This window comes from Haliotis cracherodii, unplaced genomic scaffold, assembly GCF_022045235.1.
Source record: "Haliotis cracherodii isolate W230 unplaced genomic scaffold, xgHalCrac1.p SCAF_4, whole genome shotgun sequence".
In the NCBI taxonomy this organism is placed as follows: Eukaryota; Metazoa; Mollusca; class Gastropoda; order Lepetellida; family Haliotidae; genus Haliotis; species Haliotis cracherodii.
The window spans coordinates 49,863,506-49,889,847 of record NW_027266297.1 but is presented as its reverse complement, the minus strand read 5'-3'; the positions used below and the strand labels follow the sequence as shown (position 1 = coordinate 49,889,847).

Sequence of the window (26,342 nt, the reverse complement as noted above, 5' to 3'; positions counted from 1 at the left end):
TTTTTTTTATGAAGTACAATTTTATCATTTCTTATGGGTTTTTTTAATAACTAAACGTATACAGTTTCAATATGGATATTTGTGTTTGGTTCCTTGTGAACAAAACACCAAGAAAATATATTGTCCTTACCCACAGCTAGTTCTCACCAAGTGACCTGAGTAACAATAAACTAGTGCTAAGCATAGCAGAGTTATGCCCTCTTTTCTTTGTACGTGTGTAACCTCTCTGTCGCCTTTTGACATCAGTTTTTGTCATTTACGGCATGCCATTTTTGGCACTGAATGTATGTCGTTATACATACGCATATAACTCCATTTGATATGTAGTTATGTCGTTCAGATATTAGCCAGTATTTTGTTCACTCACAGTTTCCGTAAAGCTTCTAAATAAAAAAAATCGTTTGCACAGTACTTGTATTGGTGTATGATAAAAGGCGGAGAAATTTACTGTTTTTCCTTGAAGAATAAATTCTCGGACAACACTTATAAGTGTATTTTTTGAAAACCAGTTTAATATTTGCAGTTAAATTTATACCATCAAATAGGAAATTTAATATTATCCACATCTACATAATTTTATAGCCAGAGGTAAATCCAGTACCGCATGAGCGCAATTCTCGCACAACCTTCACTTTTCCAATCTTAGGAAAATGTGTGTCAGAAAAAAAACCTCGGCATCCATAGGGTTAACATACAGAAGGGGTTCACACAGAATATGTATAATATTTTTGATATAGTCATTGCATCATTGTCATGACTGTTCAAAGCACTTTGGTGTCACATCTTTTTATCATTTTCACCAGACAATACTGGAATTAAATACAGCGGAATAAATAGCCATCTGATAAATGATCATTTTCCTGCCAATGAAGAAGTTCTAGTTCGAGTCATGTTAGCGCACCACAGGAAATCTTGGAAGTAAACAAAAGTACTTCGGATAGAAATAAGCATGGTCTATTTTAGGATTAAAACTTCCAATGTTTATAAACTATCAGGGTCTTGATCACATCCCTATGCATGTCCCATTGGTTCATGTTGGTTCTGTGTATTGGACTGCTCACTTTTCATCTCGGTAGATGCTGATGGTGTTGAATCTAGAGCACTATCTTCTGATTTTGAAGCTGAGAGTGGGTGAGTTTCCACAATCAGTCAGTCAATCTTGTCATAGCTCATCTCTTGTTTGGTTGTGGTAGGTCCTGCAGTACTCTTCTCTGGGCCCTAGTTAGGTCATTGGCAATCCCTATGGCTTTTAGTTGACTTCTTTGTGAAATTGCTTGGATTTTCATGTTCATACTAGATAAATGTACTTATACTATAAATAGACAAGTACCTTGGGGATATGGGGTCTTGATACAGTCAGCACTTACTGTATCATACTTTGTCAAATTTGGGCTCAAAATGTTACAGTTTCTTTTAACATATATTTGTCTTCTTGTTTCCGGATATACTATATACCGGTACATAGAGTTCCACATCATGGATTTTTTGCGGCGCCTCCAGATCAGCATGTATCTAAGTATTGCTAATGTCGTCTTTTACTTCCTGAATTTCCCTGAATAGATTCTCCAACATGGCCGACTTGTTTGGTGCCTTGGGGATGGGAAAAGATAAAGCACAGGTTTCCGATAAACCAATCTGTACAAACCAGATGTTGTTGGTTGGATTTGGTTATCGTGTAACTACCAATCTAACTAAACTAAATAACTGTCAGAGAACTGAAAACATGTATCGTCTCCTGCGAACAAGACGCAGTCTGTTGCATCAGCTGACCATTAATTGCCAATATTGTGCCAACATGCTTTAGGCAACTGTGTGAGAATATCAAGATTGAACATAATGGAAACCAGCTGAAGTTTTTTGTTCAACCAGGACAATGCACCTGTGAACAGTCTGTTGTTGCCAAGGTTGCATTGCATGATTGTGGCTTTGCAGTCCTTGGACATTATCCTATTATCTATTTTTTAACCTGGTCAAGGGGAGATAATTCCTTGTCATTTATATATTTGTTGCAGGTGGCAACTTGTTGATAACCAACATCTTTGCAATTGTGATTGCCACTGATGTGTTTGAATTAGTTTTATTGTAACACAGACATATTGCCTATCTACACTTTTGCATCAATTTTGGATTGACACTGGTTCCGGCAAGATACGCTTCTGTCTTGCTGTACTCTGTTTTCCCAGCAGGGGACCAAGGAGGGGATTATGTTGGAGAGTAATCAGCAACCAACTCCATCAACTCAGTCAATTATAGTTTGGCTCAGATTCCCCTCAGAGCTTACCTAGTATCATACTTATTTTTCTTATTTTGATGATGTTAAGGCCAATACTTGTATTAGACATTGGAAAAGATGTATCATATGTCATATTTGGCATTAACCTTTTTTTTAAAGTAAGTGAATGACAACATTTAATGCCATTACCCAATATGCCCTCGGTCATACACAGAAGGTGACCTTATAACCTTTGGTATCAGCATAAGATAAGATCAAAATGATTCAAAATAGAGTAATGCATAATGACAAACAGCTGGTAAACATGGGAGGCAATACATCCGTTATGGTCCATCACGACAGTCTAAAACCAACTTGCGAAATCTGTCAGCTGAGCTTGGTCTGTTTACTACTTGTTTTGTTGGTGGAGTTGGAATGTACTTTGCCTCACTGAGAGGGGATGCTTGTGGCGAGGGTAGCCGGTCTACTGGTATAACCTTCACACGACTAGGACTAACAGACCTTTTCCTTATTGGTCGATCCAATACTGTTATGTCCCTTAGTGATACTGGAGAAGAAGTTCCACAGTCTGGGCTTGCAGATGAACATGCTACTCCAGCGTTGGAGTTTTCTTCGTATTGAGCCTTCACTGGTACACCGGGTATATTTTTCCACTTACAATCCCTGGAGGAAAACAGAACTTTCCCTGCCTTCTTGATGGGTTGAGACGGGCAAGCCATAGTACTTGTAGACTGCAGCCTAAAAAAAATGCAATGCAATCAAATGCAATGGAGAGAAATCCTTAAGCTGATAGAATTTGATATATAGTTATTATGATGTAACCTACTTTGATATTGACAGAAATGTTGGCTATAGAACTGATCATGTGCTTATATCTGACACATTAACATTTAAAATAGTCCAAAAGAATATCAGGAAGTAGAAATACAAGATATGAGCATTACCAATAACTTAACAGAAATATATATTTGACTAGCTACTATATCTGACCTTTGATCAATAAGAAATTAAATTTTCAAATTGTCATTTCTAGGAATTATAACTTTTGAATCATGGATACCAACCCATGTGGCTGGATATCAACCTAGACTTTACATTAGGAACTGTTTATCAGTTCAGTTAATAACATCCAGTTATACTTGATAACATATCCCCAAGAAACCAAGATGTGATGTCATCAACTTGTGGTTTACATTTCACCCTTTGGTTCAAGTTGGTTACCTTTTTGTTTATAATGTAACAGTAGTAAATGTAATTTGCATTCACTTCCTAAATTCTACTAAACTCCTTATACTTATTAAAAAATATACAGTTTATGCAACAGAAAAAGTCAATTTTCTCTAAAACTAACCTAAAGTGTGGTTTGGGTACAAAAGTAGGTCTGTTTGGTAGAGAAGCAGGAACCGTGGCTTGGGTCAGAAGCTCTTTCTCCAGGGCAGCCCTTTCCTCCTTTAGTTCTGAAGTCAGACATCACATAAAAGTCAACACTTATCAGTATGTAGTAGTTGGTAATTATGTACCTATCATTACCAGTAAGTGTAATGTCAGTTTTTATTTTAATCCCAAAGTCTCAGTCCTTGCTCAATGACCCATGACCCTGTACAATAGTACAATCACCATTGTGCTTGCTTTCTCTTTTGTTTCTTTGGGTCTCTTTTGTCTAGCCCAAGCCCCTGCCTCAGCCATATATATTCAATGACATGGTGCCTTATGGGACTGGTCAACTTGCAATTAAGACTTCCATTTCAGTTTGTATTGGAGAAAGTTCACTTTTTATCACTGGAATAAATCATCATTTATGAAAGGTTAGTTGATGTGTGATGTAATCTTTTATTGTATTGAGATTTATTGACAGAAGCTCGAAAGAATGACACAAATTTATTGTCGTATCCAACATGCAGATGGGAGGCCGCATGGTCCACTCTTCCCAAAGTGATGACGTCCTACACATATACTATTATCCTCACGGTATTACATAATAGCGCAACTCATCACATCTCCCTTTTAAGGAGTTTACCTGACATTTAAACATTAGTGTCCTTTCATACCTTTTGAATAAAAAGTTACTGAAACAAATATTGAACATTCATTCTGAATAGAATGAATTAAACATGTTAAACATCAGATCATGTTCAGGATCGTCATTAAGCATCATACAATCTTTGCATAATACTGAAAAGTATTTGAACACAGTAAATGAACACAGAACAACTTGTTCCATTAAATTCAAAGAAAACACATGTCAAATGTCATAAAGTTAATGTCTTTGAGTTGACTTTGAGATTTGCACAGATATTTATGCACACTGATTTAATGTCTGAACAGTATCTTATAAATCAAGTCTCTCAGGTGGCCGGATAGTGCGACCACTTCTGGAAGTTACAGTCCCTTGTACAGGTGTGGCTGTGTTCGTGACAGGTGGTGGTTTTGGTTAGCAGATCTTTGGTGTAGCTTGTTTCATCGGAGATGACTGGTTGACTGGTGAGGATGTTGCTAATCCAGGCCGGTTACATGTTGACATTGGGGTTGACAGAGTTGTCTTCCCTCTACCTGCTGGTTTCAGGTGAATTCTGTTCCGTCGAAGCGGGTTTCCATTTGATGTTAGTATTTGATATGATCTCGGCTCTGACAGAGATTTAATCACTTTGGCGTTGACTTTTATGGTTATTCTGACGCTCAGACTGTGCTCTCTGCAGTCTGCTAGTTGTTGGAAGCTGAGTACGGTAATCTCTGTGGTTCAAGAGTTTTGCTGGTGATTGTAGGTCCATATCAACAGGTGTTGTCCTGTATGACAAGAGTCCAAGATATGGGTCTTGATCTGCAGCTTCAGACTTTTTCAGCAAGTTCTTCACGGTTTGCACCATGCATTCCACAAAGCCATTGCTCTGCAGGTATGTTGGAGAACTTGTCACATGCTTGATTCCCCATGTGTCACAGAAGTCATGGCTTCTATATTGCGGTCCATTGTCCGTGATGATAGTTTCAGGGATGCCATATTCAGCATAGATTCATTTTGTGTGATTGATGATGTCACATGATGTAGTGCCATTTAAAGGGGCACTGATCTAACGCAATTCCCCGGACTGGTTGTTGCCTTTGTTACTGTTTTTTTCCCCGTGAGTACCCGGATGATACGCAACGCAACTGAGCATGACCAGAGACTGGGCTACCGTCTACAAGGACAGCTGAATGTACTTGGAGGCTGGCGGCAATATTTGTTTTACGCATTTTTGCATAAACACTGATTGGTTAACCATGATCTATAAAGATTTCAAAAAAGGGCGCACGTTAATTAATTTCTTCAGCCTAAACAAACAGACAAAAAGAACGGCGGAGCTCATCGGATCTCGTCATTTGGAAATACCCCAGATGGTTATAAATTAATACTAAAGTATCAATGCAGTGAAAGCGTTTTGGGATTTCGGATTGCGTCGATAATACGATTACTACTCCCTTGTTGTCATCCACGTTTTCTCGTATAACCCTACACTTGTGTATTTGTCGTCATTCACTTGATGCTCAGTTAATGAATTTATTACAGGTACAATTAGTGGTAGCACCACTTAAATTACCTGATGAAGGTTCCCATTTGGCATTTATTGTGTCTGGGGTAATTATTCAATCTAAATCCAGGTTTGAAGTGAGGTGAAATGTGTGTTATGTAATATGCACGTGGCAGACCAGCAAGAGGTGAATGATCAGTTGATTTACATTTTTTGGTAAATCAACGGATTGTTCCTAGTCATCAAAGGATTAACAGAAAATAAGTTGATTGATTAATCACTGTTATCTTGCACAGTGGATATGTCAAAAGTGAGTATTTACATGTGTAGGTTTACTAAAACAAAGGGAATACACTTATATCATTGCGTGAAGTGCCGATGTAAAAACAAATTACTTTGTTCATAGGGTTAACTGATAATACGTTGATTGACTGGTCATTGTTATCTATCACTCAATGGATTTTTAGGAACCGTGGACGTTATGAAAATAGTTGTCACGTGGGCTTTCTCAGCCGACCCTTGAGACTTGACACCTGTGTGAAACACCTGAAACAATCCAAGTGATCAGTTGAGAAACGAACACGGGTTATAATATCCCGAAACGATATATATCTTTTAAAATATTTGATTGTTACAGAGACACGTGACATCGATTAAGTTTCTTTGTACAGCTGCAGACAAGTGGGATATTGTTCCTTTGTGTGGATATTCACGGATACATTCCTCGAAAAAGGAAGCTGCCTAAAATTTATACACATAAATTGGGTAGGTTGTAATTATGGTATTTGCATTTTGATTTTCTTCATTTGCTGTAGCATTGAACCGATTCGTCCTTGTTTCTCTACGTCTTGGTTGGGAAATTCTTCAATGCGCGATAGACGTTGTTTCACAGGTCTTTTCCTTTGTAAGCTTGTATATATTACCTTCAATTTGTAAAATGTGATTCTCTCAGGCAATTTATAAAATGTGTAAATATTTCATTTTGACTAAAAAATCTGTCCAGATTGATTGAGACGATCAAAAGGGCCTACAAACATCATAACAGATTATTATGTAGCAATAGAGGCCAAACAACATAGAAATGTACTTTTCAACGTTACATTTTCAGTCTCTTGGTGATGACATAAAACATCAAAATGTTTGGAATTCGTTATCATAATAATACAGATGGAAATGTTTTTCAGTCCCTTTGTAAAATAACTGAATATTTAGGCGTTAAATAAATTTGAAAATGTTACGCATTTGGACGGTAAAAAAAATATACACACTATAAAAAAAGCAATGCTTAGGTGAAATATTTACTTTGTGTTGCAAGTCAAAATATTGTAAACGAAAATCGCAAAATTACCAAGCAACTGACTTATCAAAACTTCGTCACCATTACCGATGCTACCCACAAAGATACCTACATTTCCTTATTATCTCGAAAACTGTATTTCATTTTGTTGATCAATGTGACCATACGCCCTTATTACTACCCATAAAAGTGACTAATGCGCTTACGCATGGCGCAGCAGAGGTCGCGAACTAGTCTAGATTTCTGCTATACATCCAGATCGTGATTTCGCAAACTACGTTATTCAAGGATTTACATTCGGATTCAATCCCATGATTACTGCAGCACCAACTGTGACTTTAGAATGTGCGAATAATCTTACTGCCAGGAGAAATCCACAAGCCGTGGATACAGCAGTTCAGATAGAGATTGATAACGAGTATGTATGTGGACCTTTTAACATACCTCCCTTCAAAGTTTGTCGTATTAATCCACTTGGTCTGGCAGTAGGGAAATACTCTGGCAAACAGCGTTTGATTCTCGATTTGTCCGCTCCACACAACGACAGCAATCATAGCATCAATGAATTAATTGACAAGGACACATGTTCTCTATCTTATGTGACTATAGACAATGCTATCCGTATTATTATGCAATTAGGACCAAATGCGCTCATGTGTAAGGCCGATATTAGAGACGCTTTTAAACAGGTCCCTATTCAGAAAGACTTTTGGCCTTACTTCGGATTCAAATGGCACGGTAGTTACTATTTTTACAAACGTTTGGCTTTCGGATGCAGGTCCAGCCCCAAAATTTTCGACAACCTGTCTCAAGCCCTCTGCTGGATTCTCCAACACAATTACCATGTTCAGAATATTCTCCACCTCCTGGACGATTTTTTGACAGTTGATTCTGCCAACTACCCAGCGGATAAAACCATGACAGACCTACGTTATGTTTTCCAGCTGCTCAACATTCCTCTATCAGCCAAGGAGACTGTGGGTCCTACAACAAGATTAGAGTATCTAGGCATCATATTGGATTCCACTACTATGTCTGCTCATCTACCCCAAGACAAAGTGCTGCGGATTATCAGCGTCATTGAAACCTTCATGCACAAGAAAAAGTGTACGAAGCGGGAGCTACTCTCCCTGCTTGGCCACCTCAATTACGCAGGCAGAGTGATACCACCCGGTAGAGCTTTTGTCTCTTATCTAATCAGCTTATCCACGACAGTCAGCAAACTACATCACCACGTTTCGTTGTCCAAGGAATGCCGAGTAGATCTGTGCATGTGGAGAGAGTTTCTTCTTCAATGGAACGGAGTGTCCTTTTTCCACGATACCCGAATCACGGATTCCTACGACATCGAACTATTCACTGACGCAGCTACATCTACAGGCTTTGGTGGTTTTTTCAAAGGAGAGTGGTTTGCCGATACTTGGCCCCCAGAGATCAGATCAAACTCTACTCTGATGAAGAGTACCGCGTTCTTGGAACTCTATGCCATTGGGGTAGCAGCTTTTGTGTGGGGAAAACATTGGTTTAGACGAAAGATCTTGTTTCGTTGTGACAATCTCGCTGTCGTTCATATCATTAAGAAAGGCAGAGCTCGTTGTAAGCACGTCATGGCATTAATGCGTAAACTCACTTGGTTATCCGCCACTCATAACTATGTCATCTTAGCCAAGCATGTACAGGGAGTGCATAATGAACTTGCTGATGCTCTCTCACGCTTCCAGTTCCACAGGTTCCGCCAGCTAGCCCCTCATGCAGCTGCCAGCGCCACGCCATGTCCAGACAGCTCAGCCGTGACATGGTACTGAACCAGCAGTTAGTCAACATGTGGACAGCTTCCCTCGCCCCGCGCACCGTGACTACCTACTCTACTGGGTACCAGAGCTACCTTAACTTCCTCATCAGATATCAACTGTGCCATCCTCTACGCAACCATCACCAGCTGCCAGTTATAAGCGAGATACTGCTACAGTATTTCATTGCCTACTGCTTCAGCGTCCTGCATGTCCAATGTGCTACAGTCAAGAACTATCTAGCAGGTATCCGTTTCGTCTACCTTCGAGCAGGTATTGATACCTGCCTTGATCACCCTACCGCACCTAGTATGAGTAGATTACAGACCTTACTTCGAGGATACAAGAAGCTGCATATTTCAAGCACTAAGAAACGTCTACCTATCACCTACAACATCTTGACATGCATTGTTGCGGCATTAAGGAACGGAGTGTTTGGTGCCCATGACGACCTTGTCATGGAAGCTATGTGTTCTCTAGCATTTTTTGGCTTCCTGCGGTGCGGGGAGTTCACCTGTGCAAAGTCTTTCGACCCAGAAGTCAATGTTTGTATTAAAGATGTAGTTCTTCACCCTAGTCAAGCTAAGTGCGCTGTTAACCTTAAAACCTCTAAAACAGACCCGTTTCGCCAAGGAGTCACGGTGAATGTATTCGCTACTTCAGGATCATGCTGCCCTTTCTCAAGTATGAGGTTACTTATGTTTGTGCGGCTTCAGTGTGGTGCGAAGCCTTGTGATGCAATGTTTACCGATAGAGGTGGTCTTCCTGTGGCTAGATCTGCTTTCCTGTCCTGGCTTAACATAGTGCTGTGCAGAATCGGCCTGAACCCCTCGTTGTACTCAGGCCATTCTTTTAGAATAGGAGCTGCCACTACAGCAGCCCACGTCAATATTCAGGATCACATGATCAAGACCTTAGGTCGATGGTCTTCAGACTGCTTCACAAGGTATATCCGTACCCCTGAAGATGACATCCGACGAGCTCACTCATCCATGGCTCGATCTTGACACTACGACAGGGACACTTCCCTAGACTCTCAGCTACACCCGGCTTTCGTGTGTCGCAGTGACAATCATTAGTTTAGTTTACTATGGTAACTAAACCACCATTTCATGTATATCTTTATTCTACTTTTCACCTTATATTCATTGGGGGCTCTCGGTTGTTACCTCGCTTTTTGGGCATTTTATTTCATAATCTCCCCCAATTCATTTTCACATTCCAATCATAATTCATATCCCTCTTCGCAGGCCGGCTTGCCCCTACAATCAGCTGCTTCCTCACGGTTGTCCAGGCCGGCTTGCCCCTGCAACCAATCTTACAAAACTTATATCATTCATAAGCAACAACCGAGCCAGCTCCCAATTTGTGCCAAGTTTTATAATAAATCGTGTATTTTACTTCTTGTTTTGTTTTTCTGCACAAAATGTAAATTTAATATTTTTGTTTGTGCAGAAATAAGTACCACTACCTCCCTGCCTACTCTTTCGATTTTATCAGCTATTCCCTTCATTACGTAATATTATTCCACTAAATATTTCTTTAATTCCCTTTTACTCACTTGCCTTGTTCCTAAATTAATCCATCAATGCATAATTACTTTAACATTTTCTATGTTAGATCCAAGCACGGTTTACCTCACATCCCGTCTATTTTTTATACGCTGTTTACTTCCGTTGTCTCACAGCTACATAATGTACCTTCACAATTTTATCGTAATCCTAAATATACTTACGTATTCCATCAACTATTATCTTTTTCTTATATCAATATGTAATCTCAGCATCTATATCTTGTACATTTCTATTAATAATTCGCAGGCACCATTTCTTAAATATTAATTCATGGTGCATCACGGTCTTTAGTATTTCCGACATGTTGCGCATGCGTATTCTATGTTCCTTCTCAGTTCTTCGTCCGCCATGTTTCACCAATTTTCTCGGCCCTCCGGCCACCCCATGCTACCTCCTCGGAGTTGTGCCGGCTGTTGCTTAACATTCATACCTCATTCTTTACTCTTTGGCATTTTATTTCATAATCTCCCCCAATTCATTTTCACATTCCAATCATAATTCATATCCCTCTTCGCAGGCCGGCTACTGCCCCTGCACACACACAGCTCTTTGTCAGGCCGGCTTGCCCCTACAATCAGCTGCTTCCTCACGGTTGTCCAGGCCGGCTTGCCCCTGCAACCAATCTTACAAAACTTATATCATTCATAAGCAACAACCGAGCCAGCTCCCAATTTGTGCCAAGTTTTATAATAAATCGTGTATTTTACTTCTTGTTTTGTTGTTTCTGCACAAACTGAATATTTAGGCGTTTAATAAATTTGAAAATGTTACGCATTTGGACGGTAAAAAAAATATACACACTATAAAAAAAGCAATGCTTAGGTGAAATATTTACTTTGTGTTGCAAGTCAAAATATTGTAAACGAAAATCGCAAAATTACCAAGCAACTGACTTATCAAAACTTCGTCACCATTACCGATGCTACCCACAAAGATACCTACATTTCCTTATTATCTCGAAAACTGTATTTCATTTTGTTGATCAATGTGACCATACGCCCTTATTACTACCCATAAAAGTGACTAATGCGCTTACGCATGGCGCAGCAGAGGTCGCGAACTAGTCTAGATTTCTGCTATACATCCGGGTACTCACTGGGAAAAAACAATAACAAAAGCAACAACCAGTCCCAGGGAATTGCGTTAGATCAGTGCCCCTTTAACTTTCTGAGTACAGGGAATTTGCTGTAGTAATCATGCAGCAATCAGGAGGTATAGTTTACCTTTGTAGTCTAGGAGATCAGATCCAAGTTTTGCCATGCGAATGAGGGCACATTGTGAGGTTGCATGGGCTCTTTTATCTGTTGATTTGAGAACTGTAAACATGTAGCACAACTGGACGTCAGCTCTTTAATGTCCTTTGTGATTCCAGGCCATAATATACATTCTCTTGCCTTGAGTTGACATACCTCAGCTCCCATGTGTCCTTGGTGTACAATTACAAGCATTTGTGTTCTCATTGTTGAAGGAACAAACCAACACCGGCTACACCGAGTCCCATGCTAGCTGTTACAAGCGCGGTGTCAACTCCATCGAGAGGATTCATGGCTCTGCGATACTTTTTATACAATCCAAGTCTCAACTCCCTATCCTTCTCTATTCGATGTTTTATGTCGCTTATTTGATGTAATCGAAATCTATCAACTTCATCGAGCGCCGGATATAAATCCATCTTATTATTATATCATTGATAGTCTTTAATTGGTCTTGCTTAAATGTTTTGAGAGTATACATCAACCTTATCAAATGTATATTATACGGCATGAATATCTTAGCAAGAGAAATTCTGTCACTTTTAATAATTTGGACCCCCTCAAGGGTTGCAACGGGTGATGCTCCAATATGGATCATACTGCAACGTTGACGTTGGTGTTTCTTTAGCCATTTAATCGATAGACCTGGTAATATTTCGAAGGCATCTTCCGGTGCATCTCCGAACAAGACTTCAATAATAAGTGTAGAAAGATTAGGTATTGCACTCAAGTTCTGTTTAATATCATTGAATTCAGTAACCAAATTTAAACTAACATTTTTTTATGCCGGACGACTATATAATATATGACCTGGGTTTTCTGGTAGGGGAGAGACCAACTCACTTTTTCGTTTTGACGGGATATAAGCCCCGAGTACGATCCCACTATTTATTATCTTAGTTAAATTATGTGCCTTACCCGTCATCACATACTGTGGGGTAATGACGATATTCAGTAGCCACTCGATGTTTGCTTCGACCATAGTCCATTTATTATCATCGTTGCGAGTAAGATTATACGAAGTGTTTTTATTGAGTCTACTAACGTCGACATCGCTTATATCTCCTAGATTACCCGTGAAAGTAACTGCTTTCCCCTTGTATACATTATCTTGTAAGTGTAAAGCGTATAACTTACCAACGGTACCGGGTTTACCGAATCCTTCTGTGTCTCCGAGATCGGAAAGTGCAATTGTATTACATTGTCTGAGCGTTCCATGGCCTGATGAATCAACCATTATTTATAATATGGAGTATTACACTCAAGTATCCTATATGTACAGGTTGATGTTTTACATCTAATACAGAAATTTTGAGGTCTGAAATAATACTACGCTTTAATTTTTTATATTGTAATGATGAGAAAGATTCTGTTCTACCACTATTGTATTTTTCATCTTTGACTGGAACAGCTCTTAGTAGAGTTGAAGGACTTTCTAGTTGAATATTATCCGTCGTGCTTATTTGATCAAGATGGATGCACATCTCTTTATAGGGAACTAAATCGGGTAATTTAACTCCCCCAAATGTTGTCTCGATTAATGTTAGCTCTCCTCTAAATCCAAGTGTAATTCCTAAGTTCATGAAAAGCTTTACACCCTTTTCTCCAGCGTTTAAATTCAGTATCCCATTCGACTCATTTTGTGTGAGACTAATTCCATTAGGCTTAAAAATTTCATCATTGAGTGAGCATACACTGTAATACCCATCAGGTATAATAATGTATTTGTCAACAACATCGTTTTCACCTAATATATTTATCTCATTATTACCTCTTGCAGCACTTATATTGGTCCACCTTGGGTAATACGTTACATTGCATAGGGCGACTTCAAGTTGTCCATCCGAGTTATCGATATAGTATGAAACAGTTCAATAGACTGACCATTTGTTATTCCCGTGAGTGTGACATACATATTAAATATACAATGATACTATATCATAACTTAAATATGAAATCAACTAATATTACTAATCAGTCGATTTTAGTAAGTGCCTCTCCTGCTAATTTGTTTGTTAAATTTCCTGATTACTGAAAAATACAGGTTCATGGTAACTAGCAATAAAATGGTGCACGATTGGTCCCTAAATCCGATGCAATTTTGGCAGAATCAGTTAAACTTTGCCATATGGTGTGCCACAACAGGATGTGGTGTATCTCTATATGTCCCAGGATTTGAACTAAATAAGTCTGTTTTATCACTTCACGTGTACTATCAGTTAAGACATATACTTAAAGAAATTAGTGCTCCATTACCGAAGGATTGAGCATGGAATGCATCAAATAATCCAACATTAGGTTCGCATATGAACGTATTTGTCAGGAATTTAATATTGCTACGAGTAAAGATTGGCGTATTAAAGGAATTAACCATGGTCTAGGTGTTCTGTACACCGGACAAAAAACTGTTAAAGAAGAAAGCGATGATTTAGTTAAAAAAACTCATCAACCATTCGATCCATTTAAGTTGTTACAGAAAAACAATCTTGTAAGATTGCATAATCTTAATCATGGCTGGGAAATTTCGAGTAACGATTGGAGAGGAGATCTTATGAGTTTTAAGGGTGGTTTGGCTTATATTATTACAAAATTTGTACAACTGAACGATACCGCAAACGCTTGGAATGAATTTCTATATGATAAAACTAAAAATAATTTTACTAACCCAGGAGTTGTAAGAGTTAATGAATCAATAAGAACTTATGTACGGGCAATTCTCGGGGCACAATCGCAAACACGAACGGGAATCATCGGTGGTTCTGGGACGGCACTCGATGCACAAAAACAGTTTGTTGCAAACGTGGAGGATGCTATTAATTCACCAGTTGACATACCATCTTCTATAAAGCGTTATCAAGATGCATTACAGTACGCTCAATCCAAAGTAGACTACGTTTATGCGCCGGGACTATACATGTCTCCGAGTAATATGGAATTTAAGATCGGTCAAGTGATAGGCTATAATAATAAAATTGTTATTCCTCCCAATCAACTAAAAACAGGTATAAATTCAGATATTAACACCGAATTAATAACACAAACAAACACAGGTGAAACGGGAATAGTCAAGCCACAGATATCTACTAACACTCCTACTAACACATCTACTAACACACAACCACAAGTGCCACCCCATATTGCAGCTAAAAATCAACAACATATCGATGAAAAAACAGCGCTTATAGTAGGTGGAGTCGCGGCTGGTTTACTCATGATTTGGTTAAATAGTTCTTAGCGGATACAGACAACAGCCCTGCAATTGCTACGATCAGTGCCCACAAGTTTTGACTGAGCCAAATGGTGGTCTTAGCTAATAAATTCAAGATCCAGGAAACTATACTCCCTATTATACCAGGAAGTGCAGACGTGGCTTTCACAGCGAGCTTTCCCAGTGCTGAACCTAATGCTTTTAAATGCTTTTTTATCCACTCTTTTATACCAGCCCTATCGTTGTACCACTCCTGTACCGCTGCCACCAGTTAACGCGAGAGTCAAAGTCGATATAATAAATTCCTATACAGTTAAAATACTGGAAACAGCCAGTGTAGTGTCATCGTTGAGGACTTGATCGATAGTTTCTCGAATTTGACTGATCTGTGAACGAAGTACCTTTCTATTACTGGAAGCTGCTCGAGGCGGGCCGATCTTTCGTCTTCTAAGTAACACAATCTTTCTGCAACGCGACGTCTGCTGAATTCATCACCTGCCTGTTCAAGTTTTGTTTTCTCATAAGCTATATGCTTGTCGAGTTCGGATAGCTTGGCTATATTATTGATGAGTACGATAATGCAGAAGGTCAATATCAGGTTTGCCGTGTATTTGCAATATTTCCTTACTATCTATCGTAAACTTTGAATAGTCACGACCAATTGGGCTAACATCTTTAAAGGTATCGTAATAATCATTAACGGTTGATTGTAAAAGTTCATAGTTAAGATTCATGCCACCAAAGCTGATTTCATCAGTACCCTCTTCGATTGTACTAGGACTATCAATATAGTCTAGATTAAAATCATCCATTTTTATATTAAACATAAGGTTACATAATTTCAGAATAACAATGTCTTCGCAATACGGACGCAAGTTAAACCCACAACGTAGACTTCGGGATCCATTAGGGGTCAAAGCAATTCATCAGTCTGTAACTATCGCTAATAACCCGAGTCCCATTGATCAGAATCAAACGCTTCTGGTTCGCTTTCCTAATCTTGGCGCACACGATGTGTTAGTTCTGAGAACTGTCCGACTAGCATTTACGATTAATTTGACTTCTGCCGACGTTAACAGGGAGCCTGTTCAGATCATAGGTCGTGCTATCGTTATGAAAATCGCGATTATAATTAGCGGTAATGAGGTTTTGAGTATCAAAAATAGCGATGTATACTATTGTTACATGGATCTCTGGAGAATGGATAAAGAGCGGGAAAACTTACAGTACCAAGGTATTTGTAATCTGAACACATTGAGACTGCGTGTGGGTGCTGATAATGGCGATAATACCGTTGTAAAAGATCTCACTGTTGCCGGCACATTAGGTAACCGATTCTATATTCCGCTAGACTTTGAATTACTAGATTCCCACTTGCCCTTCTATCAAGCATCCCTAGGCGATAGGTTAGAATACGAACTCACTGTTACTGACTACGGTAGAGTAATCAGAGCTGCTGAAGATGCTAGCTATTCCATTGACAATATCTCACTGGAGTATGATATGATAACGGATGCCAAATTAGCCAGACAAATTCATAACCAGTATACAGGAAGTTTAGCCATTTTGTACGATCGCATGCTTCGACACCGAAAGATCACAAGGAACAAAAAAGATACGACATGGAATATCAATCTAAACGTCCCCACGAGATCGTTGAAGGGTATCTAAATGTTGTTCGAAGACCCCTCCGATCCATTTAAAAGAAATACCTAGAAGTTCTACAATCCCAAGATTTCAAAAGTGGAATTGACTATCGAGGACGTTCCTAATCAACTATAAAGTCAAGGAATGCTAGCGTATCAACAATGGGATGAGATTAAAAAACTCCCTTCTATAAAACGGAGCCCAGAAGTTAACGCGGTCGTGAAAGATCTGTCACTTGGGGATGTATCGATGGATGAATACCTCACAACGAAGTATGCGCTATGGCTCGACATGCAAACCACGGATGATGACCAACTACACGGTAGTGGGTAGAGAATAGAAAATGCTAGCGAGGGTGTTGCTATACAGATAACGAAGCTCCAGGAATCGGCTGGTAAATTAAACATATATTTGTACGTGATTATGGATGCGCAACTTGATATACAGAATGGAAGATTCGTGCAAGCAATCTTTTAATAATCTTTTACCTAAAGAACCACACTGCGCTATCATCTGCGGGCAAACGGGTTGTGGAAAAACAGCTCTTATTCTAGATATTTTAGAAAGTCATTATCGGGACGTTTTCTTTCATATTATTATTCTGTGCCCGACTATAAGCGTTAATAAAACATACCTATCGAGAGATTGGGTAATGAATGATGATGGGGTACACAGAGTTGATCCGGGCGATCGTTTACAAGACTGTTTCAGAGTATGTCACACAAAATACAAAGGAGAATCAACCCTTTTCATAATAGATGACTGCAGCGCGAGTAAAGAACTAACCAAAAAGAAAGATATGCTTTCATATTTAGCATTCTCCGGACGGCATACTCAACATAACTTTTGGGTAGTTACTCAAAAATACCACTATGTCCTGAAAGATCTGAGAGAGCAGACCAAATGGGTAGCCCTGTTTCATTGCAAAGACCGAGATTCATTCGAGGAATGTCTATGAGAAAATGATGTTATTTATACCAAGCCTGAACAAGATAAAGTCAGAAAACTGTTAGCTTCAACGAAGCATTGTAAACTCGTATTAAAAACCGATCAACCAGCTGCTTATGCAATTGCTTAGCAAAACATAGCAAAATTATGGCAAAAATAGCAAAAATATGGCAAAATTATAGCAAATATAGCAAAAAGATAGCACAAGTAAATTGAACATTAGCGATTATTATGACATAATGTGGCTTGAAATCCTCATTCTTTCGCAACAGTTTATTATTACTGGCTGTATTGGATATACCATATTTAATTATGTTAGATTTAAATATCTCCTTAGGTATTACAGTATGGAATGCGACGAACTCATCGAACAAATGCTCAAAGATGAGCCAGAACCTTTGACAGATAAATCTTTAGATTAACATAGAGAGCCGGTGGAAAATGTTCCGAATATTTTGGGGAAAATTATACCATCGAAAAAATTGATAACATGACCGCCGAAGAAATAAAAAAACTGTACGCGCGTTACGAGTCTAGACTGGGAGCTACCATGACTAAAACAATAGGGTTGCCTATGTTACAACTATTCACAGTCGTAGCTAGTACGTTTCTTCCTATCGCGGCAGAACATCGCATGTATTTATGCGAATCTCTCGAGAAAGACCCATTCATCGAACACGCTAAAAGCTCAGTGAGCTGTGAATTGTATCATAGATACGGAATGTTCTTAGCTCCACTCACCACAGCTTTAATAACGGCTAGGTATTGTCAATTTAAACATATGTGCCCACTTAATAATAATGGAGACTCAAGTGACACCACCACAGATTGTACAACAGATTGTGGAAACACAATCACAACAAGTGACACCACCACATATTGTGGAACAAGTGAACGAGGATGCACAACGGATTGTGAATGAGGAAATATCACAAGCCAGAGTGACGAAGGCTGGCGAGGAAAGCAAAAATAATGCATAATTCAAATATTGAACATAGTCGTTCAATTAAAACTTGGGCACTAGGAGAGTTATTGCTATAGCGGGGGTATGGTTGTTTTATAAGACCGGAGAAGAGAAAACGTCACCCCCGATGTCATAACAAGTTCAATTAGAGGTTAGCCCTCTTATAATGCTATAAGAAGCATGACTACTCCAGTTACAGACGGTAACATGTTGGTAAATGCAACGTATCATTCAGTGGTGGTCAGCGGCTTGGCCATTAGCTATGCCCGTATAGCTAATATGGTTACTGAAACAACACCACCCAAGCTAGATTTTAATGGTTATGATATCGGTATGATGATTCTGGACATTGGATTGTCTATGGCAACAAATATATGCTCATCAAACAAGGGCTTATCATGGAAGACATAATGAAGTAATTAAACATTTGAATATCTTATATTCATATAAACATGGCATCAGTTGCGATGATGGTCGGTGGAGCTGTTGTTAATGCTCTAGCTTTTGCGGGGAGTAATTTTTTATTTTCTGGTATGAGAGGAGAGGAAAGGAGAGTAAATAATAAAGCATTAGAACAACTCAAAGCAGCCCAGTCACAATGGACCAGACAGAGGATATTAAGATTAGATTTTATTAATGAAGAACTGCGTAAGCAGGGACTATTCAAACGTTTAAGGATGTTGAATCTGCCATGCACAAATACTTCCTCGTTTATGGAAAAACTTGACCTAATGCCGAGACCAACAATAAGTCAAGTTTTATACACCATGAGGAACAAAAAACCCGCGAGATAGCATTCATAATGTTGGGATTGACTGGTGTAGCTATTTTAGGTTACACAATAACTACGCATTAACCATGACCTAGTTAGGGCAGGCGGGCGCGTCTTATCAGCCACTATGACCTGTAAACACACTATGTCAGCTACGTCACCCTGTTAGGCTGAGCATGCATTTAGACAAATGATACTAGAAATGTATATTTATCACAATGGCGAGAGGCACATCAAGATGTAAATTCATACGCTTGGGTCGATCACAAATTTGTGGAAAGAGCTGTATGTCGGATTATTATGGAATCCACTCCATTGCAATTAGAAAAGGGCACATTAATTATTCATGTTCTGTATGTGGGATTGGGGTCAAAGGTAGTTACTGTTTATGTAAGAGTCACGTGCTGACAAGAAACGGTTTCAAATTATTTATGAGAGGAAAAAGGCTTACGGAAATGAGATAAATAGATTGGGTAGAATTCAAACCAATTAGACATTAGTTCACATGTATTTATATATCACAATGACTTATGTTGTCAGAGAGCTGAAAGCTTTAGCAAAGCAACGTGGTCTACGTGGATATTCTCGAATGAGAAAAGCTGAATTGATCGCTTTACTCGGTTTGGAATACAACAAACCCCAGACTGTTAGAGAACTCAAAGCTCAAGCGAAAAAAGTGGGCTGAGAGGTTATTCTCGAATGAGAAGAGCTGAATTGATTGCTTTTCTAGATAATAATTGATCAGTTAATGATGTTGTTGATAATAATGAGTTAAAATTTGTACCTACAACCAGCGTTGGTAAATATCTAAGAGGTTGGAAGATGGATATAAATTCCAACATGGATGTTAATGATGTTATGCCCATCGTATCGAGGAAAATTAACGAGGAGTTAGATGATTTACATAGTATAAAATACCAGCGGACGGTTAAAATGTCATTGAGTAAAAGTAGCGAAGACGATAGCACTGAATATACCGAACCATATTTCCGGAGCAATCAAGAAGTTATAACCGAATCCGATACTATAAACGCATCATTACATACATCAATTCAGAGGATACAGGAAACTTTAGAACGCTGGACTAATAGAGGTTCGGGTGGGGGTGTGGATAAAATCGATAGTTTATATTTAGATATAGCAAATTATATGCCCTTCAAAGGTGGATCTTATATAGATTTACCCCCGTATTATAAAAAGAAAAGAGCCATAATTAATGTAAAAAATAAATCCGATGATTGTTTCAGAATGATGATAAGATCTGCATTGTTCCCAGTAGACAAAAATTCGGATAGACCTTCTAGCTATCCCCAAAACGATGGACTAAACCTCGATGGTATAGACGAACATACGCCAATATCACAAATTGATAAGGTGGAAAAGCAAAATAATTTAGCTATAAATGTTTTCGGACATTCTTCTTAAGCAATTGTACACAGGATAAGCTCTGTTCCGGAACATATTCCCAGAATCAATTCATTTCTGATCGAAAAAGATGGAAAATATCATTATACATGGATAAAGAGTTTAAGCAGACTATCATATGATCAAACAACCCATAAAGAAAAGAAATATTTCTGCAAAAGATGCCTGCATGGATATAGCAGACAAGATCTAATAGAAGCGCATAAAGAAGACTGCAGAGGTGTTGGACAGACTGCTATCAGGATTGATATGCCTAAAGAGGGGAAAAATATATTAAAATTTGAACATTATTGTAATCAAATGCCAGTACCATACGTAATTTACGCCGACTTCGAAGCGCTTATCAAACCTATACAAAATAATCAAGATAATCAAGATAGTTTTACGTACAAAACTCAAGAACATATTCCTTGCGGGTTTGGATATATAGTTGTAAGGTATGATGGGAAAACAAACCCGGCCGTGATCTACAGAGGTCCCGATGCAGCGGGAAAGTTCCTAGGTATATCTACAAAATGGAGATAGAATAATCAGGTAAAATTTATTGCGTAAGAAACCAATGTGTATGACGAGGGATGATTGGAGGGCCTATAAGAAGTTGTCATGACTAGTTGTCATGTTTGTAAAAAAAACCTTGAATGGGGATTCCGTAAGAGATCATTGCCACGTCACGGGTCATTATCGGGGAGCCGCGCATAACGAGTGTAACTTGAAACTAAAAATGAATTCTCAAACAATACACATCCCCGTTGTGTTTCATAACCTTAGAGGATACGATTCTCATGTCATTATGCAAGCTATCTCAAAGATCGACGGTGGCTTAACGTGTATTCCTAATAATATGGAAAAAATACATATCATTCTCGTTGACTAAACCTATACATTATAGGGACAAGGATGGGAAAGCCAGAATAAAGCAAAGTAATGGGCTTAGATTCATAGACTCGTACAGTTTCTGTTATCTTCCCTGGACAATTTAGCTAATGCGAACAATCCCGATGACTTTGCAATAACAAATCAATATACCGATGGGTTAACTCGTCATTTGTTGCTGAGAAAAGGTGTATATCCTTACGAATATATGGATGATTGGTCTGGATTCGACGAAACTAAATTACCACCCCTCGAATCATTCTATAGTAACTTAACAGAATCTAAAATAACCAATGCCCATTATAAACATGCTCTGACGGTCTGGGATAAATTAGGTTGTAAGAATTTAGGTGATTATCACGATCTGTACTTAAAAACCGATGTACTGTTACTCGCCGATATATTCGAGATATTTAGAAAGACATGTTTAAAACAATACAGCTTGGACCCGGCATGGTACTATTCCAGTCCTGGACTATCATGGGATGCATTGTTGAAGAAGACCGGTGTAGAACTAAAACTACTCACCGATTACGATATGCACTTGTTTATTGAGAAAGGGTTAAGAGGTGGCATATCGATGGTAGCGAAAAAGGTATTCTAAGGCTAATAATAAATTAGTGGAAGGATATGATCCGAGTAAACCCAACACGCATATATTATATCTCGACGCCAACAATTTGTACGGATGGGCTGTGAGTCAACCTTTACCCACGAGTGGTTTTGAGTGGGTCGATGTGAATGATATCAAAGTGGATGATATCCCCTCAGATTCCGATAAAGGGTACATAATAGAGGTTGACATGGAATATCGAAATTCGTTACATAAAGATCATAACAGTTATCCGCTAGCTCCCGAAAGATTAATGTTGAATAAAGTAGGGCTGGGACGATACACAAGGTCACGATACGATACGTATCCCGATAGTGGGGTCACGATACGATACGTACGATACGATACAAAAAATAATGTCACAAGCTGGTGGAAGATGATGAAAGTTGAATGTAAAATAATTCTCATCAAATAATTCAAATTTTCCTTCAGAACATATGTCAAACACAGCACGTGTCAATCAATAGCAAGACTCAAAACACCTGAGTTAAGGAGCCTGACTAAATACCTGGATTTTCTGCAATAAAAATGCATTCTAAATGTCATCTGAACAGCAGAACTATTTGGTAAAAACAACCACTGGTTTGTGATTTTCTCACAATGATCAATGAAAGGCAAATTGCCTGAAACTCTGAACTTGAATAATCAACATCACACTAATTAGTAAATCACAAAGTCAGACATGTTTAACTGATGTCTGAACATTAACTCTTTCAACACCAGTCAACCAGAAGTGTTTACTGCTGGGACACCAAGTTCCCAGAGACACATGTGATAGATGAAGCTAACATTTATCAAAGAAAATAGCTGCTTGTAAAATATATTTGCCACTACATGTTATACACCATTTGAAAGGTCTGATCCTATGGTTTATAAATATGAAAGTTATGTTTTTCACATTATTTAAAATAATGCATTTACAACTTAATTAAGTTGGTTGTAAATAAAAAATGTAAGCTAACACGTTTTAATATCCAGATTGAGGACCAAGGAAGGGAAAACTTGACGATTTTCGGCAAATATAAGATTTCATAAAATCCACTTACCTATTTCTGTTTTATTTTCATTGTTAACGTAATTGGAAAATCATTTAAAAAAAAGAATTATGAATAGTTTCTGTCATCACCTATTTCCCGATAACAGCGGCTGTCTGCTCAGTAACATGAAGAAATACCCCCGTTTTCGAGGCTTCGTATGAATAAAACGTTCTTCGAAGAATGGCATATGACACATCGCTGGAAAGCTTATTCCTTCATCTACATTCTCGTAACATCGACTGTTTTTTTCCGTAGTTATAACAAGCGATTTCGTTGGATTAAAATTGGTTTCTAATGACGCTTTCTTACCGAAATCTGCTACAAGTTTCGTGATTGGACAATTTTGAGCACGTGACCTAAGGCAGCCAATCAAATTACAGCTGTGATACCAAGATCGTGTTTGATAAATTTCAGAAGTTGGCGAAAGATTTTTGTTTAATCATGCTATTCTGAACGTTTTAATCAGGAAATCGCGATATATATTAAAAATATGGAACTTCGTGAACGTATCGTGCTAGGTTAGGAGCTGTGACAAAGATTTTTCATGCATATATTTTTGCATCAAACACTGTCCGAGCCGAGAATTCAAGGCGACGAAAGCCGAGATGTCATTTGACTTACATTACACGCGATAGCTCGAAAAGATGGAAATAATAACTTAGATGTAATATATTTTTGTTGATATCATTTATTACTTTGTATAATAAATTTAAAGATTTGTTTAAAACGTCTTTATTTTGCTCTTTGAAATGTTCGATGTGGACCCATATTTCAATAACATCTGGGGAATTAGTGAATATTTTTTTAATTTATAGATAAAAAATGATAAATTGAATTGGAATATGTATTTCAGACATTATGAAATGTGATAGATTTAATAAATGAATGATATTACAGGTAGGTCCATAAGAATATATACTATTCTGACGTGACTATGGCTTGGCCGGTAAACCGGCCTACGGTGTCTGGGGACTCGATGCTTCTTGGCTGGTAAGCCAGTCGCCATGTTTGAAGGCTGAAACTAATACGAGTCATTTGATTGGTCGTACTACGAAAATCAACCAATCATATTTGTCCTTGTATCATCGCTTGATTTTCTTTACTGACTGCGTTGGAACAAAACGGACGATGTAAACAGCGGCAAATACGTTTTGTTACTTGTAGTATATCAGCTGTGTATCGTTTTGTATCGATACATAGACCCACGAATCGATAGTCGTATCGAACTGTAATGTATCGGTGAATCGTCCCAGCCCTAGAATAAAGATTAGATGTCGCAATATCAACACTCCTTGATGGGTAATACAAGGTTAGCTAACGTAGAAAAACTCGTACCAAATTAGATGGATAAGACAAAATATATAGTTCACTACAGAAATCTCCGGTTATATCTATCATTAGGTATGAAACTAAAGAAAATACACAGAGTTCTAAAGTTTGATCAAAGCCCTTGGATGGAGCCCTATATAAGACTGAACACAGATTTAAGAAAGATAGCTACCAGCGATTTTGAAAAGAATCTATACAAGCTCATGAATAACTCAGTATTTGCTAAAACTATGGAGAATCTGAGGAAGCATGTTGATGTTAAATTAGTCAGATCTAATGAGGAAGAAAGACTCAGGAAACTTATAGCCAGTCCGGCTTTTAACAGAAGCAAGATATTCGATAACGACTGAGCCGCGTTGCATATGCAGAAGAGTAATATAAAATTCAACAGACCGGTGTACATCGGTATGAGTATTCTTGACTTGTCAAAACACTTAATGTATGACTTTTATTACAATGAACTTAAGAAGCAATACGGCGATAGATGAGAGGTGTTTTATACCGACACAGATTCTTTGTTGATAGAAATACAAACCGAGGATGTGTATAAAGATATGGCAGAAAAATTAGATATGTACGATACGAGCGATTACCCGAAAGATAATCCACTGCAGAGCGTAGTAAATAAAAAGGTGTTAGGTAAGATGAAGGATGAATGTGCTGGGACTCCTACAGCAGAGTATGTAGGATTAAGGTCCAAGATGTATTCTATAAAGAAATCCAATAAAAAAAGCTAAGGGTGTTAAGAAGTATGTTGTAAAAAAGCATATCAAACACGAACAGTATAGAGAAGCATTATTCAACGGTAGAACGTTCAAACACGAGATAAACTCTTTAAGAAGTTACAATCATAGGATATATGGATTAAGAATGAACAAGACATCATTATCCCCCTTAGATACAAAGAGATGGATTGATAAGGATTGTGTAACTACCTACACTTATGGTTATTTAGGGTGGTAATACTGTATTGTTGGGAACTATGAGCAACTCTTCTCATACAAATGCCCTGCCCGGTCCATCTTTAAGATAATAAAGAATAGGCTCTCCTTCTTTCATAACCAACCGACTAATGTTATATGTCTTAAGAGACCAAATGGGATCGGTTGCGCGACGTAGGCCTCCTTCGAGTTCACCGGGCTGGTATAAATCTTACGCTTACTCTATCCGGAAGTTTTTGTTCTTTGACTCTCCTTGGTGCTGAAGATTCGGAAGTCACGGAAGTAACGATAGCTTGACTACAACGGGCCTCTTTTTCACCATGCCTGATTTCGACATCGTGCTTTGTTAAAAGTTTAGTTACCGATCCCATAAACTCACGACCGGGATCTACTTGAAATAGCTTAGGCCATTTTAGTGGTCCGCGTTTATATATGTGACTCAGTGCATTAGCTACTTCAGTTGAATCTTTCGAGGTTAATAGCCCAGCCTCTTTGTATCGACTAGCCACATCCACTACGGTTAAAGTGTATTTATACGTTTTGCGCCTTACCTTATCGTGGGGAAGAAACAAGCGGTCAGCCTAATGAACTTCATTCGTTGTAAAAATATCAAACTTCTTCCTCGGTATATAATGCGGTGCCACATATTTGCCACATCGCTTGTTTCTTTAACCAATCCTTGGCCACATCTTTAGATACCTTAGCCGCGGTGGCTAATTTTTTTATTGCTCCTATACCTTTCCAATATCCTCGTGGGCTATAGTAAATTTTATCGATTATTAATTCATATTGATGTTTCTTTTAATACGACTTAAGACTATCATTGAATCGCATCATCATTTACACATAAAAAATTCCCCCTGTAGTAGCAGTATAGGTATATAAATCTGGCTCCAGTGGAAGTGAGACAGAACCCCCATTACCTATACTACTAT

General features: G+C 38.4%; 2 protein-coding genes across 3 annotated transcripts in view; one reads left to right on the top strand and one right to left on the bottom strand.

Annotated features, from left to right (window-relative positions):
- Nucleotides 1–1,464: 1,464 nt before the first annotated feature.
- LOC139480579 (coiled-coil domain-containing protein 24-like) overlaps nucleotides 1,465–26,342 on the bottom strand; it is a 364,688-nt gene continuing 339,810 nt past the window's right edge. For both annotated transcript variants that reach the window (XM_071263719.1, XM_071263720.1), the window contains 2 exons: nucleotides 3,585–3,690; nucleotides 1,465–2,971 (listed from right to left, as the gene is read on the bottom strand). In XM_071263719.1, the coding sequence (XP_071119820.1) occupies nucleotides 2,557–2,971; nucleotides 3,585–3,690 (521 nt within the window). In that variant the 3' untranslated portion in view covers nucleotides 1,465–2,556. The remainder of the gene's footprint in view (nucleotides 2,972–3,584; nucleotides 3,691–26,342) is intronic.
- LOC139478300 (uncharacterized) lies at nucleotides 8,856–9,830 on the top strand. The gene has a single exon (XM_071260716.1). The coding sequence runs from the start codon at nucleotides 8,856–8,858 to the stop codon at nucleotides 9,828–9,830; it is 975 nt and encodes a 324-aa protein (XP_071116817.1).